At 35.3% G+C, this 26,287-nt stretch overlaps 3 protein-coding genes across 3 annotated transcripts in view; all 3 read left to right on the top strand.

Moving 5' to 3' along the window:
- Nucleotides 1–26,287, top strand: part of LOC134845296 (RB1-inducible coiled-coil protein 1-like) — a 524,841-nt gene that overhangs the window by 442,714 nt on the left and 55,840 nt on the right. The gene's annotated exons all lie outside the window — the stretch shown is intronic.
- On the top strand, nucleotides 7,671–9,078 carry LOC134856778 (ubiquitin carboxyl-terminal hydrolase MINDY-3-like). The gene has a single exon (XM_063873048.1). The coding sequence runs from the start codon at nucleotides 7,748–7,750 to the stop codon at nucleotides 9,044–9,046; it is 1,299 nt and encodes a 432-aa protein (XP_063729118.1). The 5' UTR covers nucleotides 7,671–7,747; the 3' UTR covers nucleotides 9,047–9,078.
- LOC134856777 (histone acetyltransferase KAT7-like) lies at nucleotides 22,877–24,979 on the top strand. The gene has a single exon (XM_063873047.1). It carries the CDS (start codon nucleotides 22,877–22,879, stop codon nucleotides 24,773–24,775), a length of 1,899 nt encoding a protein of 632 aa, XP_063729117.1. The 3' UTR covers nucleotides 24,776–24,979.

Genomic DNA, 26,287 nt, shown 5'->3' with positions numbered 1-26,287 from the left:
AGACATCGCTGAAACAGTATGGTATTGCATGACTCGCAAAAACAACAAGAAGTAGATCGGACTGAGAAGATTGAAGATTTTCTAAGATAAGTGGACGACATAATTAGAACTGTTAAGGGTGATCCTGGGGTAGTCCTCGAGGCTGCCATAAAAATTGCATCCAAACTTGCAGTTCACCATAGTAAAACTTGATAGTAACGATAGTTTGGCCTTTTTGGATTTTAATGTCTTCATGAATTAATGTCTTTAATGACTTCCATCGCCTTGCCCAATATCCATGACATCTTCGACTCGTTTTCGTGTTGTTGAATTGACAGCTATCGTTGTAGAATCAGAATCCCCTTTTGTTTTTCCATTTTCTCGTAGCAGTGCACTACTGTCCAGACTTCCTCAATGAAAGTATATCTGTCCATACCACATCCTGTTCTGTTCTCATGATCCCTGTGGTGAACTTCTCACTCTTCTTCTTGCAGGGTTTTGCGAGATGTTTCCGAATGATTGATTTGCTCATTAGATCTCCTCAGAAGCAGCTATTAAGGACAGCCATGATAAAGATATGTAATTACAGTTGTTTAAGTTTGTTTGGTCAAAAAGTTTTATAGCATTTTAAGACAAGTTTTTTCATTTTTTCAGATCTTTGATCGTTTTGCAAATATTGTAAAAAAAAATTAAGCCTGATGATGCACAAAATTTCTGATAAGGATATTCACACAGACTATATTATTACAAATAGCGCTTTAGCTTCAAGGCATCATGGAATCATAGTGTAGATGTAGGGAAGGAGACCAGCAGCAAGATAAGAGATTTGAACCTGCGCAGGGTCGGATGTTTTTGATGAACTGTTTCTTATACTAGTTTAAATACTAGATTAAATGCGTAGACTCATAATTGACGCTTGTGTATGCGAATTGCCACTTCGCCTCTGTGTTTAATTTCTAATATTAACAATGCGTTTATTGCTGTTTTTTTACTTCATTTATGATTAGGAAAATGGTAATTGTATTTTTATAGTGCTGATTCGACCCTATCCAGCTTGTGCAAAGACCTTTCATAAACAGAAGGGCCCTTTCTATAGTAGTAGTAGTAATTTGAATTTTGTGGTTCACACGAGGGGTTTGGTTTCCGTCAGTTTCTCGTTTCGAAAAACATTTCTATTTCTGCAATTGTTCGCCAAACAATCGCACGCTAATTTCCAAGTGCAGTTGTCGCTCTCATTGTATTGCTCGAATTTTGACCAGAAGTCGTTTTTTCAAGCCAATTCCTTCTCTTAAATTGATTTTTAACACATTCGCAAGTTGACACGTTTGGTACATGAAGTTCTGTTCGCATTTGGCTTTCCTTGGACATCTCACCTGAAACAAATTTGCGCGCGCGAACTCTGTGTAATATGGTATGTCTAGATTACTTGCCTCATAACGTCCCAAAATCAATTTTGAAAGCAACAGCAAGTTGTTTTGCTGAACATACATTGGCAAAGGAAGAATCCCTAGTACTTTCAAGTTTTCTTTGTATGAGACACTATTAACGCAAATTAATTTTACTGCTCTTCCCTGAATCGTCTCTAACTCTGACATTACATACTTATTTAAATCAAAACACGGACTTGCGTAAAGAATCACGGGGATTATCATGGATTTGAACAAATTCAGTTTCGCTACTCTGTTTAAATTCGATATGTTTGATTTGATCGCGAAAAAAGTTTTATTTGCTTTTAGGCCTGCTCTGTCAATGTGTAGATTTCAGCTCATGTCATTTGAAATTATAACCTCTAGATCTTTCTGATTGTCCACTAATTTGATTTCCGTGTTGTTGAAGCAAAAATAGTTTGAACTTTTAGTAAAGCCTATGTGGGTGCATTTATCAACATTGAATGGCATATTATTTTGAACTGTCCAGTTGTATATCACATGAAGTTCATTTTGAAGTTCTTCTTTAGCTAATCCTAGGCTGATGAATTTTGCATCATCGGCGAAGATAAAAATGTGATTTTTTGGCAAAGAGAAAGCAAGTCATTAATAAAAATTAGGAAAAACAATGGCCCGAGGTTGCTGCCTTGGGGCACTCCGCGTGTTACTGGCTTTGGATCTGAGGTTTCGCTATTCACTTTGACAGATTGGGACCTGTTTGATAGATAAGATTTCATTAATTTGATCAAATTTCTAGCTGCTCCGTTTTTGAAAAGCTTCATCAAGAAGATACCGTGGTCAACACGGTCGAACGCTTTAGTAAAGTCCGTGAAAACGGTCTCCATATCACTCGCTTAGTCCTGACTTTTGTAGGCTATCTGTAAGAAGGTTAATAGCTGTAAGAATGTGGATTTATTCTTCCGAAACCCATATTGTGAACTATGAAAAATAGGTGATAGATGTTCTGTCAATTATTATACGCTCCCATATTTTTGAAAATATACAAAGAAGGGAGACGGGTCTATAATTTTCAATGTCACTTTTATCGTCTTTTTCATGAATTGGGCTGATTATAGCTGCTTTCCAGTATTCTGGAAAACACCTAGTTTGAATAATTTTGGAAAATATTTGATAGATAGAATGAGATAGAGATGCTTGTGTTTAAATGAAAAGTACAGGCGGTAAATCGTCGAGGCCTTTACTTTTATTCGTAATCAACGATTGACATATTTCACGTAGTTCGAGCTCAGTAAAACTAATTGTATCAAGGACTGTATTGAAATCAGGTTCGGCTGGTTCTGAAAACGTACACAATTCAACGTACACAGAAGCGAAAAATCTCGAAAATAATTCTGCCTTTAATGGATCGGTATCGGCGGCTTCATTTTTGTACTTCAGTATACTTGGTAAGCTTGACCTATGAAAAGCTCTAAAGTATTTAAAAAGTTTTCCCGTTGATTGCGCTGACGTAAGAGGATGTTCATAATCGGTTTTGTCCATTTCGGCGTTCGTTTCTGTCTGTTCAATTAAGTGCAAAACTTTTGAATGAGACTCGGTATGTTTCTTTCGAGCTGTATGTAAACGTTTAATAATATTCGAAGTCGATTGACTTATCCAGGGCGGCAAAGATGATCTATGTTTGGTGCGCTTTGGAATACACTTTTTAGTAAGCGAGGATAACCAGTTATACCAATGATTTAGTATCACATTTACATTTTACCAACAGTAAGTGTCAAAAGGGTTTTCTAGTATTTGCTCATTGAGTGAATCGTATTCACCGTTGCGATAACTAAGTATGGATTCTCTAATAAACATACGGCGCATAAGATCCAATAACTCTAAGTTGAATGAGATTTCGAACGGATAATGGTTAGAAAGTTTCCCAATGTATCGTTACTGTCTAAGGTATGAACATCTGTTACATGAATTTTATTGCTGGTGAAGATCAAATTGAGAGTACCAGTTGAGGCAGTATTAAACTTAACATTTTGATGAAATTCAAGATTCTCTATTTCTTCCAAAAAAGATATTTCGGTTGCTTTGATTGATGACATGTTGCATGTTGCACCAATTTATTAAGGGGTAATTGAAGTCACCATGAATAAACAAATCACAGTTGTTCAGCAATTTATTTATGTCTTTAAACAGGTTATTTATTTCACTTGGTTTCAGAGCATATTTGCTATTTGCAGGCGGTAGCTAACAAGAGACAACAAGCAATTTCCGTTTATCTAGCTTAATTTAGCATGCTACTGCCGCTCCGTTGGTATTAAAACTAAAATTTGCAAGTTCTGACATTAAGCCTGACTTTACGCCAATTAATGTTCCACCGTGAGATGTTGATTGCAGCGAAGATCTTCTGTTTGATAGAACTGCAGTAAATGTCGTTTTCTAAGAATGTGGATTTATTCTTCCGAAACCCATATTGTGAACTATGAAAAATAGGTGATAGATGTTCTGTCAATTATTATACGCTCCCATATTTTTGAAAATATACAAAGAAGGGAGACGGGTCTACAATTTTCAATGTCATTTTTATCGTCTTTTTCATGAATTGGGCTGATTATAGCTGCTTTCCAGTATTCTGGAAAACACCTAGTTTGAATAATTTTGGAAAATATTTGATAGATAGAATGAGATAGAGATGCTTGTGTTTAAATGAAAAGTACAGGCGGTAAATCGTCGAGGCCTTTACTTTTATTCGTAATCAACGATTGACATATTTCACGTAGTTCGAGCTCAGTAAAACTAATTGTATCAAGGACTGTATTGAAATCAGGTTCGGCTGGTTCTGAAAACGTACACAATTCAACGTACACAGAAGCGAAAAATCTCGAAAATAATTCTGCCTTTAATGGATCGGTATCGGCGGCTTCATTTTTGTACTTCAGTATACTTGGTAAAATTGACCTATGAATGTATTAAACTTAACATTTTGATGAAATTCAAGATTCTCTATTTCTTCCAAAAAAGATATTTCGGTTGCTTTGATTGATTACATATTGCACCAATTTATTAAGGGGTAATTGAAGTCACCATGAATAAACAAATCACAGTTGTTCAGCAATTTATTTATGTCTTTAAACAGGTTATTTATTTCACTGGGTTTCAGAGCATATTTGCTATTTGCAGGCGGTAGCTAACAAGAGACAACAAGCAATTTCCGTTTATCTAGCTTAATTTAGCATGCTACTGCCGCTCCGTTGGTATTTAAACTAAAATTTGCAAGTTCTGACATTAAGCCTGACTTTACGCCAATTAATGTTCCACAGTGAGATGTTGATTGCAGCGAAGATCTTCCGTTTGATAGAAAACAGTTGTAATTTCAAAGAATTATCTCGGATTCGCGGATTTCATTTGCAAGCCATGTTTCAGACAGGCAAATAATATCAAAGTTCTTTAATATTATACTGTTCGAAAAAGTTTGTCTTCTTTCTAGTTTGAATAAACTTCTTACATTGTAACATAGTGCTCTTAATTCTCCGGTTTTGTTTGGTAGTCATTCAGTGCAATTTACTGCTTGGTTTTTTAGATATAATATGTTTTTTCTGATTTTTATATCCTTTGCTTCGTTACCGTTTTCGAGTAGTTCGCGTCTTTTCTTTAACAAGTTTCGTTCCCTTTCTTGGTCCTCTTTATCTAAGGATTTTGATAGAAAAACTGAATATTTGTTTCCCTTGATGTTTGGGTGGTAATTTTTCAACATGGTTGAAAGCGCAAATAATCAATCTGCCGTAATAACTTTTCGAAACTTCACCAAAATTTGTCTGGGTCTGTTGTTAGTTGCGTTAAATTTTGCGAGTCTGCGGAAAAAGGAAATTTTCTCTGCATTTGCACCAATAAATTTCATTGTATCTCTTATCATTTTTTCATCGTGCTCAAAAATATTCGATTTATTAGTTTTGCTGTCAGTGCCCATGCTAATTTCCGGCATACCACTAAATCGCAATTCTTGAGATATATCGGAACTAGATGTAACGACACTAGAATACTTAGCTTCCATTTGGGGAGGAGAAGGATTGCACGTAAGGCCGAGATTTTATGATCTCCAGTGACTCATTGATGTCCTCAATGCCTTTTGACAGCTCGCCTCACATCCACCGTAGATTTTGGACGAATATCAGCACTTAGGCACCCATTGCACAGAAACTTTACATTTGCGGTCCTCTCCAGAAATTTGAAGATATCATGAGAGTATCCCATACACGAGCTATGCGTCCACTTTTCGCAGCCCTCGCACATCAGCCAGTTCTCCCCCACTGACTTGGAAAACATGGTGCAACACTCTTGACTTTTAGAGGTCAATCTTGACCTCGTCGTAGCACCAGACATTTAATCTTTCGCAGACTTCGTCAATGAGAACTGCAGTAAATGTCGTTTTCTTTTTTCTTCGAAACTCAAGTATTCACAGCAACAAAGCTTGTTATCAAGTTTTTCTGGGACTACTATCACCGCCACTATAACGAACTAGACTCGTGCTCCTGGACTTTTGGCTGCCTGTGTAGCAACTGCCGTTTCCCGCATTCCATAGACTTTTCTTAATATGTTTACGGGCTCACGCCCTTCAACTTTTGTTGTAAAGCTTCAATACTACTACTACTAAAAGAATTTATTCCCTTTAAAATATAAAGGCATCAAACAAAAGAAATGGTATGATTATGTACACAAGACATCACGAACGGCAATTTATGCAATGGCAACAAAGTAGCATTGAACAAGAGTTGTTTAAGTTGAACATATCAATTCTATTTTTCAGATAGATTTTCAATTTTGCTTTGAAAATTTCAGGCGATGAGAAAATGTCGGCTATGTTGTTTGCTGAAATCATGTTGGCATACCGACAGACGCGATAGAAGAAAAATTGCTCTGTAAAGAAGAGTCGACAATTCTGGGTTGTTGAAAGCTTAGGGCGTGAGCTATTGCGAAGGTCTTTGGCTGCAAAGGTAAAATTTATGTATCTGTAAAGGTTGAAATCAAATTGATCAGTCAGGACTCGATTAAGAAAACACATATCATGTAAAGCTATAGTGAAGGAAATTGGCAAGGAATTCGTTTTTCTAAGTTGTTCTGTATAGTCGTTGACTCCCGTTACCCATTTCAAACATTTTCTGTTAAATAATTCTAGTTTGCGGCGATATGTTAAAGATGGAAACCAGACCTGACTACCGTATAATAAAATACTCACAATACATAGCTGGTAATATTTGAATTTGGTTCTCATGGATACTCCATAAGGGATTGAACGTTTCAAGAAATGGAAAGCTTTGTTAACTGCAACCAGTTTGGTTTTAATGTGGATGTCCCACTTTAAATCACTAGATATCGTTACTCCGAGATCTTTGATAGATGAAACTGACGGAATTGGGTAATCATTAAGGCAAAGTGTAGATTTGGGGGAAGTTGAGTTAAAACAAATAACTTTGCATTTATCAGAATTAAATGTCATTTCGTTTTCAAGCGTCCAATTGATAAATAGATCAATGTCTATTTGAACTAAGGAAAAGTCATATTTTGAATAGAGTTTGCTGTCATCAGCAAACAGAAAACATTTAGAGGTTTTCAAGACAGCTGGCATGTCATTAATGAAGAGTATAAATAGTAAAGGGCCGAGTACACTTCCTTGCGGAACACCACTTGTTACATGGCCTTTTGGAGATGCTTCATTGTTAATTAAGACATTTTGCGTGCGGTTTGTGAGATAGGAAGCAAAAAGTTCAAGAAAGCTAACGTCAAAGCCTAAATTACCAAGTTTCAAAATAAGTATATGATGAGGAACTTGATCAAAAGCCTTGCGAAAATCGAAGTACACAGAAAGACATTCGCTTTTTGCCTCGACGTCGTTATAAATCTGATCTAGGTATTCAAGAAGCTGAGTAACAGTCGATCGCTTGGTCATAAAACCATGTTGAGCAGGTGTAACTTTAGCCCGAATTTTAGGATAAATGAAATCGAAGATCATTCTCTCCAGAACAATCGATAATTGAGGCAATATGCTAATCGGGCGATAATTTTCAACATTTTCGGGATTACTGGATTTAAGAATAATAATAAAGCGGTTCATCGTCCTCGAAATATGTGGGTCTTTTTTGCATTAATATGCGTTCACACAGTTATTTGCATAAATCTATTTAATAAGTTTATCGCAACAATTAAGCTTTCGAGTTTTTCATATGCCGGTAAACGCTGAATAATACATTTTCAGTCCGGCAATTTTTTCTCGGATCTCTAACACCGCTAATGAACGGCAAATACGTGTTTTAGTTGAAATGCTTCACTAATGATAGTTCTACCTGATGTAAATTCTGTTTAACTGAATCTCAATTTCTCTTCACGCTGTGTTAATGTCTGATCAAGATTTTAAGTGTGTGAAGACTATTGTGTGGGGAAGTGAAAATGCTCCCGAGAACTGTCTAAAACAATGGGAGGAGCCATTTATTTTCAGTGAATTGGAAAACAGTGCTCTAGTTCAGCACCATGGTGGACCATGTGCTGTTTTAGCACCCATACAAGCGCAACTTATACAAACGTTATTATTGAAAAATAACAATTTCTCGAGAACTATTAATTCAGCAGCAGATTTGCAAGCACTTATGAGCTCAGGTACAACAAACGTATCCTTGAAATCATGTCTCATTTCTGTTTTGCATCAAGTGTTGTCGCGTTGCACATCATCCGGGCCTTTGAAGATTGTTAATTTCAGTGAAGAAAACTTGTCAGTAGTAACAATAAACAGCGCTGAGAAACTTGATGATGCTGAAACATCATTCGATGTCTTTTTTCAACCCGGAGGGGTTTTAAACTTCGTCTATTCGATCATTTTAACCAGGGAAGCAGAAAATATCAAGGCTGATTTAGGACTGCAGAGTGATCCCTTAATTGAATCAGTCCATGGGCATGGTTCGGTTGCTCTTACCAATTTATGCCTGATAGGTAAAGCTGTTCCGAATATGTTTGATGACAACAAAGATTTAGGTGGTCTTGTGCTGAACGGAATTTCTGAGACACCAGACATCGGCTACTTATCTTTGATGGAGCACTTCAGATATATTGAAGTCGGTCACCGGATGAAAAATCCCAAGTACCCAATATGGTTACTCTCATCTGAGACACACTTGACTGTTTTATGTTCCACTGAAAGAAACTTATGTTCGGCTGGCGAAGAGCTGACGGTGAAACAGGCTTTCGCAAAATTGGACTCATCTGGTAATGGTTTTATACAAGAGGGGGATCTTTCCAGACTCTTAAAAGATCTCCAGTTGCCAGATGACGGCAGTTCACTGGCGGCCGCTAAAAGTGAGTTAGATAGCGAAGATTTAGGAATCATAACACTTGGAGCTATAATGCTCAAGTATTTTCCTCATTTATTACAAGCAAATGATTTCGAAGTCATAACAGACGTCCCATTTATGCAATACAATGGATTAAATTTTAAAACTGAGAGCAATACTGTAAATATATCGCCCTCCAAATCAGACGCAACCTCCATCACGCCGTCTTACAGCTACGGTGTTGGTGTAATAGGCTTGGGATCACAGACTGCAGCTGATTCCACTAAACTGGAACTCATTTTAGCCACCAAGTGGCCAGCTATTCAGATAAACTGGAGTGTCGGTTCAAAGCCTTCGGTTGATTGGATATGAAATTATGTTAATGAATTGATTTTTTGGCTGAATTTCTGATTTTGCTTCAGAATATATTATACCTGCTGCTGATATTTTTTGCAGGCAATAAATAGTTTTAACAAACAAATACAAGAGCTCGGAGAAAAAAGTTCAGCCTTGGTTAAGCGTCATCAGAGCTGCGAATATTTTGAACATTAGCTCCTGATTTTTTTCGTCTGATTTATATTTTGATGATATTCCACCTGAGTCGCTAAATGACTGGAAATATGGTGCAGGGTGATTTTTTTGCCCAATTTTATGGAAGCGAAGACAAATTGTAGGAAGTTAATCGTGAGCTATTTTTTCGTGTGGTCTTATTCGTGATAACAATTCCAAAAAAGAATTTTTCGAGAATATTTTGTCTTTTTATCATCTGAGACAATCTAGCAAAAGACCGATAATTTTGCAAAACCTCAAAGCTCTTTCTATAGTTTTTGGCAAATAAAATTGTAATTTTCTCCTTAAGTTTAAATGAAAGTGAACTACAGCCTAAATTGATATAGTTGGAATATTTTGTAGTGTTATATTTGCATTAACGAAGAGAGGCGCTCTTCGTGGTTGCCAAATAAGGTGCTCTGTGAATTTTCCACATAGTTCTTGTTCGCATTCAAAATAAGGTGCCCTTTGCGTTTTCCTAGTGAGGTGTTCTTTCCAATATTGAATATACAGTTCCGATACTAACATATTTTTGAAAAATTTCGCATTATTTCCCAAGATATTTTTCTGCTCACTTTCTAACATCATTTTTTACAGGTACTGATCGCTTTCCAAGTTCATTTTTATTAAGGATGAAGGTTGGTTGAGAGGAAATTAGATGTTGTTGTTTGTAGCTGCAAACAGGAGGGATCATCCAACTCGTGTTTTCATTATCGTTTATTTCCAGTACTCCTCAAACGAACATTGTGGAGATCGATTTATCGTTTTATCAGGTGCGTGAAATAGTAACTGACTTTTCTAGGTTTCACACTAGCAGGAAGGACCCCTTCTTACAGCATTGAGTGGAACCCGTTCTAGGGGCAGTTTTTGGTAAGGAAAAGCAAGCAGAACTCTCATGCCCGGTTTAAGCGGGCAGTTTTAATTAGTGCGGAAAACCGAGAAAACTCCTAATGTGCCCGTCATGTTGATAAGTTGAGCCGTTTTGCGACTTCAATGGGGCTGTCACACAGGTCGTCAAGATTCAGAGGTGTCGCCTTTGATGGATGTGGCATATGGAGTTGTTCATTTGGAATCGTTTTTGTGCAGCCGGTTACAATTCAAAGTGCTGTGTATTTACGAGTTTGAAGATCTTTCCAACAAAATTCACTTACTGAAGGTATCCAGACAGAACCTGCGTAATTCAGAACACTACGCCCAATTGCCTTGTATGTAATGCTTAGTTTCTTTGCTGCACCCCCAGCTTGTGCCTGAGTTTTTCAGTAATCTTTTGCGTGCTTGGAATTCGTAAATCACCGTGGTAAAGTGTTCAGTGAAGGTTAAGAGGTGATCAAAGGTGACTTCTAAATTTTTAGGTTTTTGAGTTGAGGGGAGTGAGCTATTTTCGATAATCATAGTATATGTTTCTCAAATTTTTTTTGGGTTGTTACGTTAATCGCTAAAGATTCGTCTGCGGATAGTTTTAAATTGCGTATTTGAAGCCAAATATATAGAATACGTAGGAAAAGGCTGTGCATCTAGTTCAAGTTAAGTGGTGTTATGACCCGTGGTGGCGATAGAAAAATTTTTTGCTTGTGGCGATTTTGATGTTCAAAATAACAATATATGCAGATGTTATTTCCATCACCAAGGGTATTGCGATCGGGTACTACTTTTTCTCGTAAATAACTTTGTTTACCAAACTGGAATCTCCTGGAATCATTTATCTACTGGGCCTTTCTGTTGCAAACAAATATTTTGAGCTTTGAGCATCTTAGCGTTTTGAAAATCCGGCCTTTTTGAAGTTTGTTTGTTTTTTAATGTCAATTGTACTTTTACCAACTCGGCTTACTAATTTTTTTCTATGGCTTTTTTTTCGAATTGATAGGTTCCTGCTTTTTTATATCAGTTTGGTAGCGTCATTTGATGAGCGAAAACAGTTTTTGTGTGCGTGTGTGTGTGTTCTGAGAGGAAGGGGGACTTTTTATTGTAGTTTTGAGCTTGGAAAAAATATCGGCTTTAAGTGTTTGTGCTTAGTCTTCAAATTTGTTCGCGCCAAACTTATGCCCTCTTGCGGTTCGACAATTGATTGTTTTTTTTCAAGCTCAATTTAAATTTTTTTGCTAAAAGGAATTTTCAAACTATTTTCTATTTTCCAGTTACGAACGTGAAAATAGCGCAAAAAACTTGAAGGGAAGGTCCAATGCCATATTTTTTTCTGAATTTTGAAAGTTAACTTTTTTCAAAGAACAATTCAATAAATTTTTTTTTCGTTTTGACATTTTGGCAGCTATTTGTTGTTTGTTTGTTTGTGATGATAAACGGTTGACCGGGCATAAGTGCAAATAGAATCAAGTGCAGATTTAAACGCAGAATAAAGAGCAAGCTTTTTTGTTCTGAAGCTTTTTGAAACAGGAATGACAATTGATTAATCATTGATTTCAATTTGCATTTAGCAAGCGTTATCAAATCGGAAAGCAGATTTTTCCAGGCTATTTTTTTTCAACAAAATCATTAATTTTTTGTGCCAACAGACTTATCTGATTTAGAGACGTCATTTTGCTTATGTTACGTTTCAAACTCCTGTTTTTTGTAAACAGTTTTTTCAATTTTTGTAAATGTTGGCTGGAAAGCTACTCTGAATGTAAGTCATTTCTTTTTTTCTATGTGTTTATTTGGTTTTAAGGATTCGGCTAATCTTGTATTGTTTTAGTCGCTGCGTATTGCGTCGTTTGACGGGCGAAAATGTTTTTTTTTTCATTCGTGCGTTTGATGTGAATGTGAAAAATCTAAAGTTTCGAAATTTTTTGTTGGAAAGTCAAAAGTTTGAAAATGTATAATAGAGATTTTTTTCGGGCTCAATTTTCTTTCTAAATTTCTCGCCCTAGTTACCGACTCATAAAGGTAAACTTAATGTCAGTTTTTTGCTTATATTTTTGGTCACTGCATTCTGTGCTACTTGCACAGGATCAGATGCGATCTGTTAGGCGCGTTTAGGAATCATATGGGTTTTTTGTCTATTTTTCATGGAAAATTTCACTGCTTGTGTGTTCCCATTTGTTTTGCTGAATTTTTTTAGTTAAGGTTTTTGCACAAACCTACTTGAAATATGTTGCAGTTGGATGTATTCTGGATGTCTTTCGCTTTGCCTCTGCGTCCCAAATTGTTCAAAGTATCCTTTTCCAAGATCGACTGAAACATCTAAGTTGCATACAAAACTTTGTAAAAGTAGAAAGTTTTGTATTTTCAATTATTCAACAAATGAGCTTTTATTTGCAAAATGGTTGCGCTTAGCAGAGTTTTTATAAATAACTGCTTAAAAACAACTTCGTTTTTGGCCTGCCCTTAAAAAGCCAACAGGAGCCGAAAAAACGACAGCAAAAAAGGCTAACGAAAATTTCCACCGAAAACGTCAACTCCCAAATTCAAAATTTTAGACTAATTATTTTGTAAGAAGAACATATGGTACAATAAATTTGTTTATTAACTATGTAGAATCTTTGACAAAAGGATAGTGACAATTATTTGGAGTTAACTACGTAACAGCTTCTTGGACAGCGTCTTGAGGTGTTGGCTTCTATTTAAGGTCAATTACGTATAATGGTGGCATGCATGTCGGTAACTTTTTGGTTAATTAGATTCTTGAATTTAAGTATTCAAACAACTAGTAAATTGGTTCCGACGTCAAAATGAGTCACTAAAGGTTTGGCATAGCTTATCACAAAACCTCTAAAGTTTCCCAATAATTATCATCTTGTTATTGAGAAAGAATCCGATTTTTTGAAATTGCCTTTTTGAAACAGGATCTATTTGAAACGGTTTTTCTTTTTAGAGATGTCCATTTTTCAGACATTTCAAGGTCACTTTTTCTAGAGATTTCGAATAGCACAATTTTGCTTTGCATTAATCAAAAAACAATATACAACAAGGATAGCCGGTTGCGGTGCAATTAGCACAAAATGTTGCGACCATGATTTTGAAAAAAAACTACAATTAAGTTTTTTTTTCAAAAGCGTTGCATTTTGTTTTTGGTGCGATGATTAAATCTAAACGAAAGACTTGAAATTCAAAAGTAAAAGAAATAGGTACATTTGAGAACAGTTTTTCACATAAATTAAATATAAAAATTTTTTTGTTTGATTGCTTTCTTAACTTTTTAAACTTTTATTCCCAAGAAAGCGCTATAAAATTCCGGGTAACTAATTTCACTTGGGTAACTGAGAAATAGTAAATTGTAAAAATTTTAAACCATTAGAAGCCTATTATAAGATTTAATCGCTCGAAGTTAAACGAAAAATTCAAACCGGTTTTTCTTAACACTGGAATTTTTTTGAAATTTTTCAAATTTCTCTCGAATCGCCACTGAAAGGGCTTTAATATGATATATAATTCCGAATATTTCAATGATTGTTTATGGTACCTGATTTTGCGTGGAAAACAACAGAAAGAAGAAAAGTTAAAAAGTGCGAATACAAAGTTCCTCCCTATTTAATTGGTCGGACAAGTAGAGCAATTAATTGACCAATTTGGAAAAATGTTACAAAAACTAGTGCTTAAGAAGGTATTGGTGTCTCAGCGCTGTTAGAAGCAGCGAAATTGGACGAGCAACTTTATCAAAATGGAAATAAAGCTCTTTATGAGTTTGTTTTTTTTTCGAAGTTTTGCAGCTCTGTTGACAATGCGAATTTCCTAGCATTATAGCTGACCTAGGGCTTCTTGACTTGCCAGATTTTAGGTTGTTTCAGATGATTTTTACTTACTGAAATAAGTGAAAAGATGATTTGCGACTAAAAAAAAATCCGACAAAGAAAGCAAACGCCTCAAAGTATACTCCTTCCATTAAAACTAAAAAACGGCTCGTATCAAGGCAAACTCTTGAATGTGTTGACTGCTCTGTGACGCCGCTGGAGTTTTTGCTTTAGAAAAGTTAAGCAAAAAAATGGAAATAATTTTGATTTTTTTTAAAATTCTTATTTCATAATTTTAAACAATCGTTGAATTAAATTCAAATGTTTCAAGAAGTTTTTGAAAAATTCCATTTTGAGAATTGTTTCAAGATTTTTTTCGGATTCGTGTTAGGTTCTTTTCCCATTTTTTTTAAAATGAATTTTTTTTGGTTTTGTTTTTTTTTCGGCTTTTTTGTAATGCATGTATTTTGTTTTGATTTAGAAATTGATGTTGAAAGTTTATTTTTATATGTATTTTTGTCAATTAAACGAATTCGGTTGTTTTTTTTTGGCATAATGAACTTATTTTGCATTGTTTCGAGGGAAAAAATTCCTGTTCGATAAATTCAAGTTTTATTACACTTATCGGTCAGCGTATTAATTTTCCGAAATAATTCTGACCTTCAAATTTAATTAAATTGAAATACTTCTTCGAAGTTTCGCGTTTGCCTTTTTGTCGCTATTTCATATGCGTTTTTTATCTAAAAATTACATGGCAAATCGTTGAATGAAAAACTTCGACCGATTGTTTGCTCAAGGTCGCCAATATTGCCAACAATTCGACATTTAATATAAAATTTTCAACAAAATTATTGGACAACGTCCTAAACTTGTGAAATAATTCTAACCTTCAAGCTGAAACCAAATCAAAATGATCGTTTGAAGTTTCGCGTATGCTTTTTTTGGCGTTTTAGTGATGTTTTGGTCTGCTTGAAGCTATTCAAAAAATGAATGTCATTGAAAAAGCGCAAGCACGCTTTCCGAGTTGGAAATGCATTTTGAAACCTCGGTTGCAATCGCAACTCCATTTCGTTGTCTTAATGTCAAAAGTAATTCAGAATTTGACGTCCGATGAAATAGTTTTAGCTTCTAACAAAATTATCGAACAACTTTTAAGTTTTCGAATTAATTTTGAATTAATTCTGACCTTGAGACAGTTATAGTTAGTCGCAAAAAGTTCAGACAGACAGAATTAATTAAAATGAGCAATCAGTGCTTTTCGACGTTTTTTTGCATGCAAAATCTGAAGCCGAACAACCTTGATTTTTGTCAGATCAAATTCAAAATGCGAGATTGTCAATTACCCAATGACTTTGCTAGCCTAAATTTTAAATTCTGCGATGAACATCCACATTTTACTATAAAGCAGTTAGTAAAGTTAGTTGAAAAAGCGAATTCTAGAGTTTGTCTTAACAAAAAAAAGCAGATTAGGCCGCCGCAAAAAAGCAAACGGAAGTGAAAATAATCAAATCGTTCAAAATTTGGAAACTAATCACGGAAAAAAATTAGCCACCCTGAGCAATATTTTCCTGTTTCAATGTTTACTATTCGACGCTTCGGATGCAATTGTCCGCGGTGGTTATCGATTTTGAGCCAAAATCTGCTTTATTTATGAACTTTCGACGTTATGTTTATTTCAGTTTTAATTTCTTTTGATGTCTGGACAGTTGCTCTTTTTAATTAATTCTGTCTCTCCGAACTTTTTGCAACTCTGTAAATGGAGTTAAAATTGCAATCGAATTTTCAAAACTGCATTTGAACTGACAAAAGAGCCATGCAAAATGATTGCGCTTTTTCGAAGAGTTTCATTTTTCCTTATTTCAAGAAGACAATGGAAAAAAACTTTGTCATTCAACAACGATTTGCCATGCACGTTTTGAGAGCAAAAAAAACCATCAAATCACTTTAAAAGCCAAACGCGAAATTTCAGAGAAATATTTCGATTAGCTTAAATTTGAAGGTCAGAATTATTTCAAAAATTTATTACGTTGTCCGATAAATTTGTTATAATTAGTAGCAAAAAGTTCGGACAGACAGACTTAATTAAAATGAGCAATCAGTGCTTTTCGACGCTTTTTTGCAAGCAAAATCTGAAGCCGAACAACCTTGAATTTTTTGTCTGGCCGAACTCAAAATTCGAGATCGTCGGATATCCGATGATTATGCTAGCCTAATTTTTAAATACTGCAATGAAAATCCAGATTTTACTTTAAAACATTTAGCAAAATTAGTTAGAAACTGAAACACAGAAAAAAAAACAGATTAGGCGGCACCAAAAAAAAACAAACGGTAGTGAAGATGATCAAATCATTTAAAATTTGGAAACTAATCGCAGAAAAACAATAGCCACCCTGAGCAGTAGTTTCCTGTTTCAAGGTTTACTATTCGACGCTTCGGATGCAATTGCCCGCCGTGGTTATAATTTTCGAGCAAAACTCTGCTTTATGAACTTTCAACGTTATGTTTGTTTCAGTTTTAATTTCCGTTGATGTCTAGACAGTTGCTCTTTTTAATTAATTCTGTCTGTCCGAACTTTTTGCAACTCTCTATAATAGCTGTATAACTTTTAACAAACTTATCAAACGTCTTAGATTTTTGAAATAATTTTGACCTTGACACTGTGAAATAGTGTTAAAACTTCAATCTTATTATCAAAACTGCAATTGAAATGTCATACGATCAATGCAAAATGAATGCAATTTCTCGGAGAAATTCATATGTGCATAATTTCAGAAACAGAATTTATAGTAAATTGCAAATTGTTGGCAATTTCGATGACTTAAGCAATTTATTTGGTCAAAACTGTAGCATTTGAGGTTAATTTGCAAACAACTTTTACGTGTGCAAATCAGTGAGAAACTTAAATCCGACGTCAAAATGAGCAGCTTTAGTCTAATCAACTTCGTTTCGTTGACCGAAAAAGATTGCGAACAATTCGGCATTATAACCTTTCACAAATTTATCGGGCAACGTCTTAATTTTCTGAACTAATTCTAACCTTGACAGTGAAAAAGAGTTGAAAGTACAACTGAATTTCGGAAATTGCGTGCCCTTAAATTCAGAACAATTAGAAAAGAACATTGAACGCCGACAAAAAAGCAAACGCGAATTTTCAGAACTATTTTTTGTTAAATTTCAGCTTGAAGGGCAGAATTATCTCAAAAGTTTAAGACATTGGCCGATAAATTCTATAAATTAATCTTGTCTCTGAGTTTTAGCGGTGTTTTACAATATTTTAAAACAAATTTATGGGAAAAGCTTTCGAAAAAAGTTGTGACCTTTAGACTTTGAAATGCCCTTAAAAGTAAGAACGAGATATCAGAACTGTTTTTGAATTAGTTTTAGCTGCGTTTTTACCTGATTTGTTATATGTTGGTCCACAAAAGCTATAAGTAGCAAAAAGTTGGAAAATGAATGTAAAATGCAATCTGTGAAGTGAACGAATTTTGCATGCAAAATGGAATTTCAAGCGACCTTGAGACATCATTTCTGTCGGAAAAACTTGCTGTTTTTTGCATGCAAGATTTTTTGTGAAAAAGTTCGTTGCTCTGTTTCAAAACTTTTATCTTCCCGATTTTTAGCAACTGTGTAGTTTTGGTCCAAGGAAGTCAGAAGTTTCAAGTTTTCACGCAAAATTTTTTCACAATCAGCAGAATTTTATTGGCAATATCGGTGAACTTGAGCAGCCTACTCGATTGTAAAAATGTAGTTTTTAATTAAGTTAGAATTTGGGATTCATAAGGTATTTTATTGCCATTTGGGAAAAAATTACATTCCGACATCGAAAAGAGCAGTTTCAGGATAATTAAACATAGTTCAAGCTTGATCACTGGAAATGACATTGACTGCAATTTAGCGATACATATGAATTCCATGCACGTATAACCTCCGTATATAAAAAAATATAAATGTATTCATACCGATTGTTCTGCAAATTATTTTTCGATAAATTCAAGGGCATAACTTGAGAAAACCTTAAGTGAAGCTTTTCAGAGCAAGAAAAAAACGCGAGCAAAGGACAATTGAGAAAGTTTGAATTATTATCAATTTCAGATTTAAATTGTTTCTAAACTTCAAGATATTATTACACCTGTAATAAGCAAGGGTACTGCAATCGGGTACTAGACATTTTTTCCAGTATTTTTTTTTGTTCACAGCGTGGTCAAAATGCGAATTGATAAATTTAGGTTCAGTTCATAATTCATTCAAATTTCTTTGCGTCTTGGGACGGCATAGGTCCTACGTTAGATTCATACAGGACCTGTTTTTGTTTTTCAAACAAAATATTCCGCTTAAAAAATTTTCGGCTTGTTATTTATCTGCTTATGATTTTTCGGCTTAGTTGCCTCATCGTATAATTGTTTTTTACTTAACGCAATTTTTCATCGTTAGTTGCTTTGAGAGTTTTGATTTATTTCTATTGTTTGTAATTTCTCGACTTTTAATAATTTTTTTTTGTTTTTTCTCTGCTTAAAAACTATATTCTGGCCAAATGGTTTCGGCTCATATTTTTATTTTCTCAGTGGCGTGCACCTATAGTCGTTCGACCGACGTAGCCTGCGTTACACGCAGGACAGGTGATATTGTAGACTACGTTGCTGCGTCACATTTTCGGTAACTTGCATTTCAAAGAGGGTAGAAGTGTAGAAAGTTTCGACGTTGTAAGGATAACGATTTGTTGAAAGTTCAGTTTTTTGGTTGTTTTCCCGACCCAATAAGTTTTGGATTATTTTATATTGGCTTAGTGGTCTCTTTTTGCGTCGTTTGAGGAAGAATTTTTTTTGCGTTCTGAGGGGAAAGGAGTTAAACTTTTTTCATTAGTTATAATTTTTTGGCTTGGTAACTATAATTCAAATTCAATTAATCAAGCTCAGCTTCGCATCTGGGTTTTAATAATTTCAGTGTCTGTTATTAAGTATAATATATTTTGGCTAAAGTTGACGAAGTTTATTATTTATTTATATCACATCTTAACTCTTGCGATAAGCAAGGCTATTGCAATCGGGTTATAGACTTCTTTCCATTAATTTTCTGTTGTGGGGGCTGACGCAGGGGTTGACTCAAATTGGTAGTCATCTCCGAATCTGTATTTTTGTCAACTAGCAGACAATATTTGAGCAGATCTACAACTTACATGCCTGTTCTATTCGAACTCTTTCCTTTTGGTTATGATTTACCAACTCGGTTTTGTTTAAATTCCGTGTTTTTAAAGTTTTTTTTTTTTGCTTAATACGTTTCGTCTTATATGAGATTGGTTTTGTGTCTTCGTATTGCGTCGTATGAGCGAATAATTATCGTAAAAGAGTTTGTGTTTTGTAGGAGGGACAATTCTTTGAGTTAGTTACACTGCGAATTTTAGTTACCTACTTAAGCTACCTTAGAGACTTTAGTTCGGCTATTATTTTTTTCTCACTTAAGTTGGAAATATTGTTGGCACTTTTGGTGGCACCTTAACGGCTTTTGATATCATGTGCTGTGACATTGGGCTCGTAATAACTCAACACAGTTCATGTATTTTAAATCATCAATCGAAAAAAGTGATTCTTTTTTACAAAATCAAACAACATAATGATAAAATTTTGATTTCGGAATTTTTTTATCTCAATATATCTCGCATTTTTTTAAAATGCAGATTTTATATATAATATGACTTTGTTTTCCAATTTATGACATGCATTTTTTGCTGCATCGCATCCGAAATGCGATTTCTGACTATTTTCCGATTGATAAGCGTTCGTGGTCGAGAGGGAATCGCGTGAGATTCCAAATCTCGAGTTCGCAGTCTCGAAATTTACCAATTTGAGGTTTTTTCTATTTTTTTATTTCACTGTTTAAAGCTGCTTTTTTGTCGTGCTCTGTCTAGTGTTTGCGAAGCGTAGCTTCGTTTTTGTGTTTGCTTAACATTTTGTTCCGGCTCTAGTATTGTCGGCTCAATGACCGCTAAGTAAATCATTTATGGGATGCTTATTTATTTTTCAATTGTCCTTTTCGACATGTTTTTCACAAAAGAAAATTATGAAAATTATAATAATATCTTGTTTCCAAACGATATCTAGTTAAAGTTATCTATATAAGTTTTTTTAAAGAACATCTGAATCGTATGGGAGCACACCATTAAGCCAGTAGTTTTCAGGTGTCTCATTAAGCGGAGAACAAAACTTGCTTTGAAAATGTTGCTTAGAATTTATGTAAAAATTTGAAGTTCCTTGTATCAGCGTAATCATTTTTTTTTCAAATTTGATCTTAACAGGGATGGTTATTCTATACTAGGTACAATAGGGGGAATAGTCAAGGTTCGTTAAAACTTGAGATAAATTTTTGACGCCATATCGATTATCTTGAGTTTCAAGTGTAGAATGAAAAATATTTTAGAATATTCTGTAGTCTTTAAAAGATTTTTAGAAGATATGTATGTTGTCAATATCATAGTTGAATTCTCTAATTGATTAGAAAATAGTTCTTTAAGGCTAGCTAGCAGGCCTCCTCTGACACAGTTTACGTGATGAATTGCGTTGAAATTTGGTAGCGTGTCGCAAAATCTGCAATTTTTGCTTTACGACAAATTTGTTTTAACATAGTTGTCGAATTTGGGGATGAACAAAGGCCATTATAAAGAGCATCTGCTAAGATTATACACCTGGCTTTAGGAAGAGAGCAAATACCCATAACTTTTCCCACCAGTGCCCGCTCTTTCTGGGATACGACCCCCTGGCCGTCCAAAGAGCCCCCTTGGATAATTTTACATCCATTTTAGGTAGCCCTAAAATTTAGCGCTACATGCTGTTGCCTTTTCTTCAGTGTAAGATTGAATTGAGGGGAGCGCGCGCTGTAAAAATGATATGATTTTTGGCCCGTTTCAAAAAAAATAACTCCGTTGCCAAAACTTCGGCTAAATGGATTTTTTTAGTATTTTGAGAGCTCGGAAAATTATTTCCGACAAAATCATATATCCGCCTCTGCAATTACACATTTTGGTGTGGTCCATATTCTATTCATTAGCTTGATTGTAGTTTTTGACCAATATTTGCAAAATGCGCTTAAATAACTGCGAATTTGTGCAATTTGACGATAATTTTCTTCGCTTTAGTTTCGAAACAATTACGCCGAAAAATTGAAAAAAAAATTCTATGTTTTGATAAGCGATTAAGGAAATTCCCGAGACAGTTGCAAACTTCAGTATTTGTTTGCAGAGGCGGGCCTAGGATTTTCTCGGGGGGGGGGGCGGATTTTAAAAAAAAATCGTTTTTTTTCGACCTTCTTTTTTAGGTCGACCATAATGATTTTCTGAGCTCTCCCAAATCACTTTAAAGAGCCCATTTTTTCAAATTTTCTGGCGTTTTAGGTTCTTTTTGGAAAATTTTAGGGCCAATCAGCCAAAAATAGATATCTCAAAATATTACCAAGGGGGTCCAAGACTGGATGTCGAATCCCTCAGGGGAGGAGAGCATCCCCACGCCCCCCTCCTCTAAACCCGCTGGTGTTTGTCCGACAGGCGGTTGCTTACGCAGCTGTTACCTCTTTTCGCGAGATCTAAGCTAAAAGTTAGAAGTCTCGACAGGGTTTTACTGCATTTTTATCTGGACTCTAACTATAACATCGACTGTACTATTTAGAAGAGTAGAGCATCTATATTTTAAAGTAGTGTAGAATCTCAATTGTTCTCGAAATTTTTTGTAGTCGGTTTCATTTTGAAACGTAAGAAAATAAATAAATTTGAAACGTAAAAAGCAATTCGTAAAAGCAGGCTCTTGTTTATCTGAAATATCAAGTTTTGGCAATCAGTTTATGATAGCCTAAACGCAAATGCATAAATCAACTTTTTGAGTCGCTTCTGCAAAAAATGAATTAGTTGAGGTTTTTTTTTTTGAGAAACATGGAGTTTCTGCGGAATTGCGAGATAGCGTCCGCCCCACCACTCCTTAATCTGCTTTTCAGTAAAATCACCTGCTGCAATAATGAATTATTTGTGCGCAGTCACTAAGGAAACGAAAAAAGCTGCCGAATGCAATATTATTTATGCATTTATAACGGAGTAGATGCAGCATCTATAAAACATTTGCTAGTTATTAATTTTCTCGTTAAGTCATTTAGTCAGCAATTATCAAGCTTTATCAAATCGGAGTCTAGAGCTCTTTGCGAGTAAACTTATGCAGCTCAATCAGTTGAATAATTTGATAGCTTGGCTTATAATAAATTAATTCATTTTTCTTAGCGTCTCCGTTACATCTGCTCTAGAGGTAGCGACTACGCCTGAGATGGCTAAGGTTCTAAGTTCGAATCTGGCCAGGACTTTTTATTTTTCAAACGAGAAATGTTCCGTCTAAAAAAAGCGCATCATGGAATTGTCTTGTGCTGTAGGCAGTTCGCTCGCATTTGACTCATATTTTCCTGTTTTTTTTTGGCTTAAAAGATTCATTCAGCCTAAATGATTTCAGATTATGTTTTAGTGACTTGATGATGTAATTTTGCGCTGCTGGAAGATAAGCAGATTTTAAACGCCCCTTTGGAAACACAATGATAAAAAAAAATTCAGAACTTAATAGCTCGAAGCTTTTCATGACAACAATTTTGTTTTCGGCTCAACAGAAGCTTACCGAAGTTTTTTCGGCTTAGCTGCCGCTTGACAAGTGTTTCCAAGTACTTATTTTACGCAGTCGACTCTATTGCAGGAATTGTTTTGTTCAAACTGAACATCCTTTGAGACGAAAATTTTGAAACTGTTTTTTTTTTATACATTTTTTGATTTTTTAGAGGCTTTCATTTCATATTGTCTATTAGCTTGTTATCATTAGTGGTGCGATGCTCCGTTTCGCCTAAATTTTGCAAAATCTCAATGAAATGCGATCTGTTTAAGTTCATCGCGTTCTCTAGGCTAAAATAGTTCAAATGAATTTTTGGGCCGTTTTTGACTAGATTGAATTGAAATGATATTTGATATACTTTCAGAAACATGCCTCGGATCAAAATATTGGCCTCTGATTCTGATAGTGAAGATAAAAGCAGAAGAAAAAGAACAAGACGTGCCGCAGCTTCGTCTGCAAGTTCTACCACCGGAAGTACTGAGTCTGAATGCGACGTCGGCAAGAAGTTCGAAGCGACACCTCCGGGCAAAGTGACGCCGCCTTGTGAGTCAGACGTCGGGGCCAGAATCACACGACGCAAATCATATATCTCGAAAGAGATCCTCGTAGACCCTGAGTTAGATCGAAAATGCTTCATTTGCAACGAATCATGTGTAAAAAATTCAGACAATATGATACTAGCATGTTCAACTTGCTCCACGCCATTCCATGGCAAGTGTTTAAATTTTGACACGTTTAAGTTCAAGCAGTGTAAAAGTTACCGATGGGAGTGCAACTCGTGCAAAAAATGTTCATGTAGAAAGAAAATCGAAAAGATTGAGAAATCAATCATCTGCAGCTTGTGTGATCGTAAGCGACATGTAGGTTGCGTGGACGTGCCATCAGACATAGATCCGAAGCTGTGGTCTTGTTCGCAATGCCAAAAAAGTGGAGCGGCGTCTATGAAGAAGCTGGGCAAGAAGGAGAGCGAACTGAAATGTCCAGTTGCTGGGTGTGACTCAAAGGGTCATTTCAGTGGGAAATTTGATAACCATTATACAATCAGTGGCTGTCCAGTGTATCACAACATGACAAAAGAAGAAGCGAAAGAACTGTCAATCAAACTGGATCAGCTAACCTCTGAGAGAGACAAATTGCTAGTTAACATCGCACAAGGGGACATGTCGAATGAAGAGTTAATGAAGTTTACAGGAAGGTATGCGGGAAAATTGAAAGAAGATCGAAAGTATGAGCATCCGGAAAATATAGACGAGCTAGTTAAGAAGTGGATGAGTCATAATCAGCAGTATGGAAGCAACAGAGAAGCTCTGATCGAATCCCAGGGAATAACTTCAGAATGGGATCTTTTAAGATTCAGACAAGCTCAGATGGCAGTGGCCTACGAACAACAAAAACAGTTCGAGTCAGAGAAATTCGACGAGTTCAAAATTCAGTACGTCATAATCGGAAAATGTCAGATCAAAACCTGGTATAACAGTCCTTACCCCGAAATGTATCAGCAACACTTGAAAATCTACCTCTGTGAATACTGTATGAGCTACATGAATTCAGATTTGCTTCTAAGGAGGCATATGGCCAAGTGTTCCTGGCGACATCCTCCCGGTAACGAAATCTACAGAAAGAACAATCTGTCTGTTTTTGAAGTCGACGGTAAACAATGCAAAGCGTATTGCCAGAACGTATGCTTGTTTGCGAAGCTCTTTCTCGACCACAAAACTCTTTACTATGACGTCGAGCCGTTTCTGTTTTACGTGCTGACCTTGGCTGACAACGAAGGATGTCACATCGTCGGTTATTTTTCGAAAGAAAAAGACTCTTTTTACAACTACAATCTGAGTTGCATTCTCACATTTCCTCCGTTTGCAAAACAAGGCTACGGTCGATTCATGATCGAATTCAGCTACTTGCTGTCCAAGATCGAGGGAAGAAACCCTGGATCGCCGGAGAAGCCGCTGAGTGACCTGGGGTTGGCAAGCTACCGAAGTTTCTGGACAGAAGTTATAATGAAGTGGATAATGAGTCTAGACGAAGGTTCCAATTGCTCGTTGAAAGCCTTGAGCCAAGAGACTCATGTTCATATTAATGATCTAGTGAGCACTCTGCAGTTTCTGAAGCTGGTCAAATTCTGGAGAGGAAATCACGTGATTGTGAAGAAACAGGATATAATTGACAGTTTCATTGTGAAACAGACGAAAAAAGCGGCTACCTTAAAAGTTGTTGATTCGAATTGTCTTTACTGGACAGGACCTCCTTCAAAGTCGAAGTGAATTTTGTTTTAAAAAACTAAGTAGAAGTTGCAAATTATTTATTTCCTCTCTTAAAAGCGTCCCTGATGCTTATCGAATTTGTCCGAGATATTTTAAAATGAATTTTTTCAGCTTTGCGTTTTGTGATTCTTAGCGACTGTTTGTCCATGTTAAGTAAATTTATGTATTTTATAAATTTTCATTACTTCAACTGTTTGGCATAAATTGTTTTGATCATTCATCAGATGAAGTGCTGAGTGTAACTAACCGGACAAAAGTAAGGAAATTCAAACCTCAATCCAATGAAATCTAAACCTAAAATAACTTTTCTCAAATTGGGGTTGTCCTCAGGCAAAATGTGAAAAAAAAGGTTTTCCTCACTTTTTGTCTGAATTCAGATGTTCAGATAAAGGCGCTTTAAGTTTAACCCTTTTTTCCGTATTTTAAAATGTTTTTGGGGAAAAAGCAATTTTAGACTTTTTAAGACTATCTATACATTATTTTACGGGATCCTAACATGGCACATGTTAAAAAATCCCTATGTTGACATGTTAAAATGCTATTATATTGCAACGTTTAAATTGTTTACTAAAGTCGACGGTTTAAAGAATAATACACGAGTGTTCAAGGAGGTTTTTTATCCATGCAAATTTCTGATTGCAAAATTCTAAGGTCAGCATACATTTTCACATACATATGTTGGAGCGTGAAAGCTTAAATTAGTTTTCTCTTGATTAGCAACTCAAATTCTATGATTTTCGTCACTTTGTTTAATAAACAAAATTTGAAATTCCCAACCCAAAGGAGTATTTTTGAAATCTAAATTTCAAATTTTTTTAATCTAAAAAATATCTATTAATATTTAAATAAAATTATCATATCTCGGAAACTCAATGAATTTGGGCAGTCATAATTACATGGAAAACTTGCAACTCCTGGTAGTACCCGGACATACTCCCAGGAGTTGTACGTTTTCCCTGTAATTATGAATGCCCAAATTCATTGAGTTTCCGAGATATGTTTTTTTTAGATATTAATAGATATTTTTTAGAATAAAAAAATTTGAAATTTAGATTTCAAAAATCTGGAGGTAGTTAATCAAATGGAAGGGTGCTCCTAAGGGCTGAAAATCTGGTTTCCAAATTTGGCTGCTCAATTTTTTTCGGATACGAAGTTTCGTGTGATTTTTTTGAAAAAACTCAATTTTGAAAAACTTCACAAATATTGAAATTGTCAAACCTGGAGATAGAATACTGGCAGGTTACTCTCAAAGGTTGCAGATCTGGCTTTCAAATATGACGGCTCAACTCGTTTTCATGATATGACGTTTTTTATGATTTACAAAAAAATCAACAAACTTATGTTGAAAAGAGTACTTCTCAAAGTTTCAGTTTATCCTAACTAGAGTTTCTCCTAGTTTCAGTTTCTCCTAGTGTTCCCTCGGTTTTGCAAAAATTGTTGATCTGGCTTTCAAAAAAATTGCACAATTTGTTGGAGTTTCCGAGATGTGACGTTTTTTTGTTACTTTTCAAA

The sequence above is a fragment of the Symsagittifera roscoffensis genome, chromosome 1, assembly GCF_963678635.1.
Source record: "Symsagittifera roscoffensis chromosome 1, txSymRosc1.1, whole genome shotgun sequence".
Lineage (NCBI taxonomy): Eukaryota > Metazoa > Xenacoelomorpha > Acoela > Convolutidae > Symsagittifera > Symsagittifera roscoffensis.
This window is presented reverse-complemented; position numbering and strand designations above follow the sequence as displayed.

Coding starts and splice junctions, on each gene's coding strand:
- LOC134856777 (XM_063873047.1), top strand. CDS start 22,877: ATGCCTCGGATCAAAATATTGGCCTCTGATTCTGATAGTGAAGATAAA.
- LOC134856778 (XM_063873048.1), top strand. CDS start 7,748: ATGTCTGATCAAGATTTTAAGTGTGTGAAGACTATTGTGTGGGGAAGT.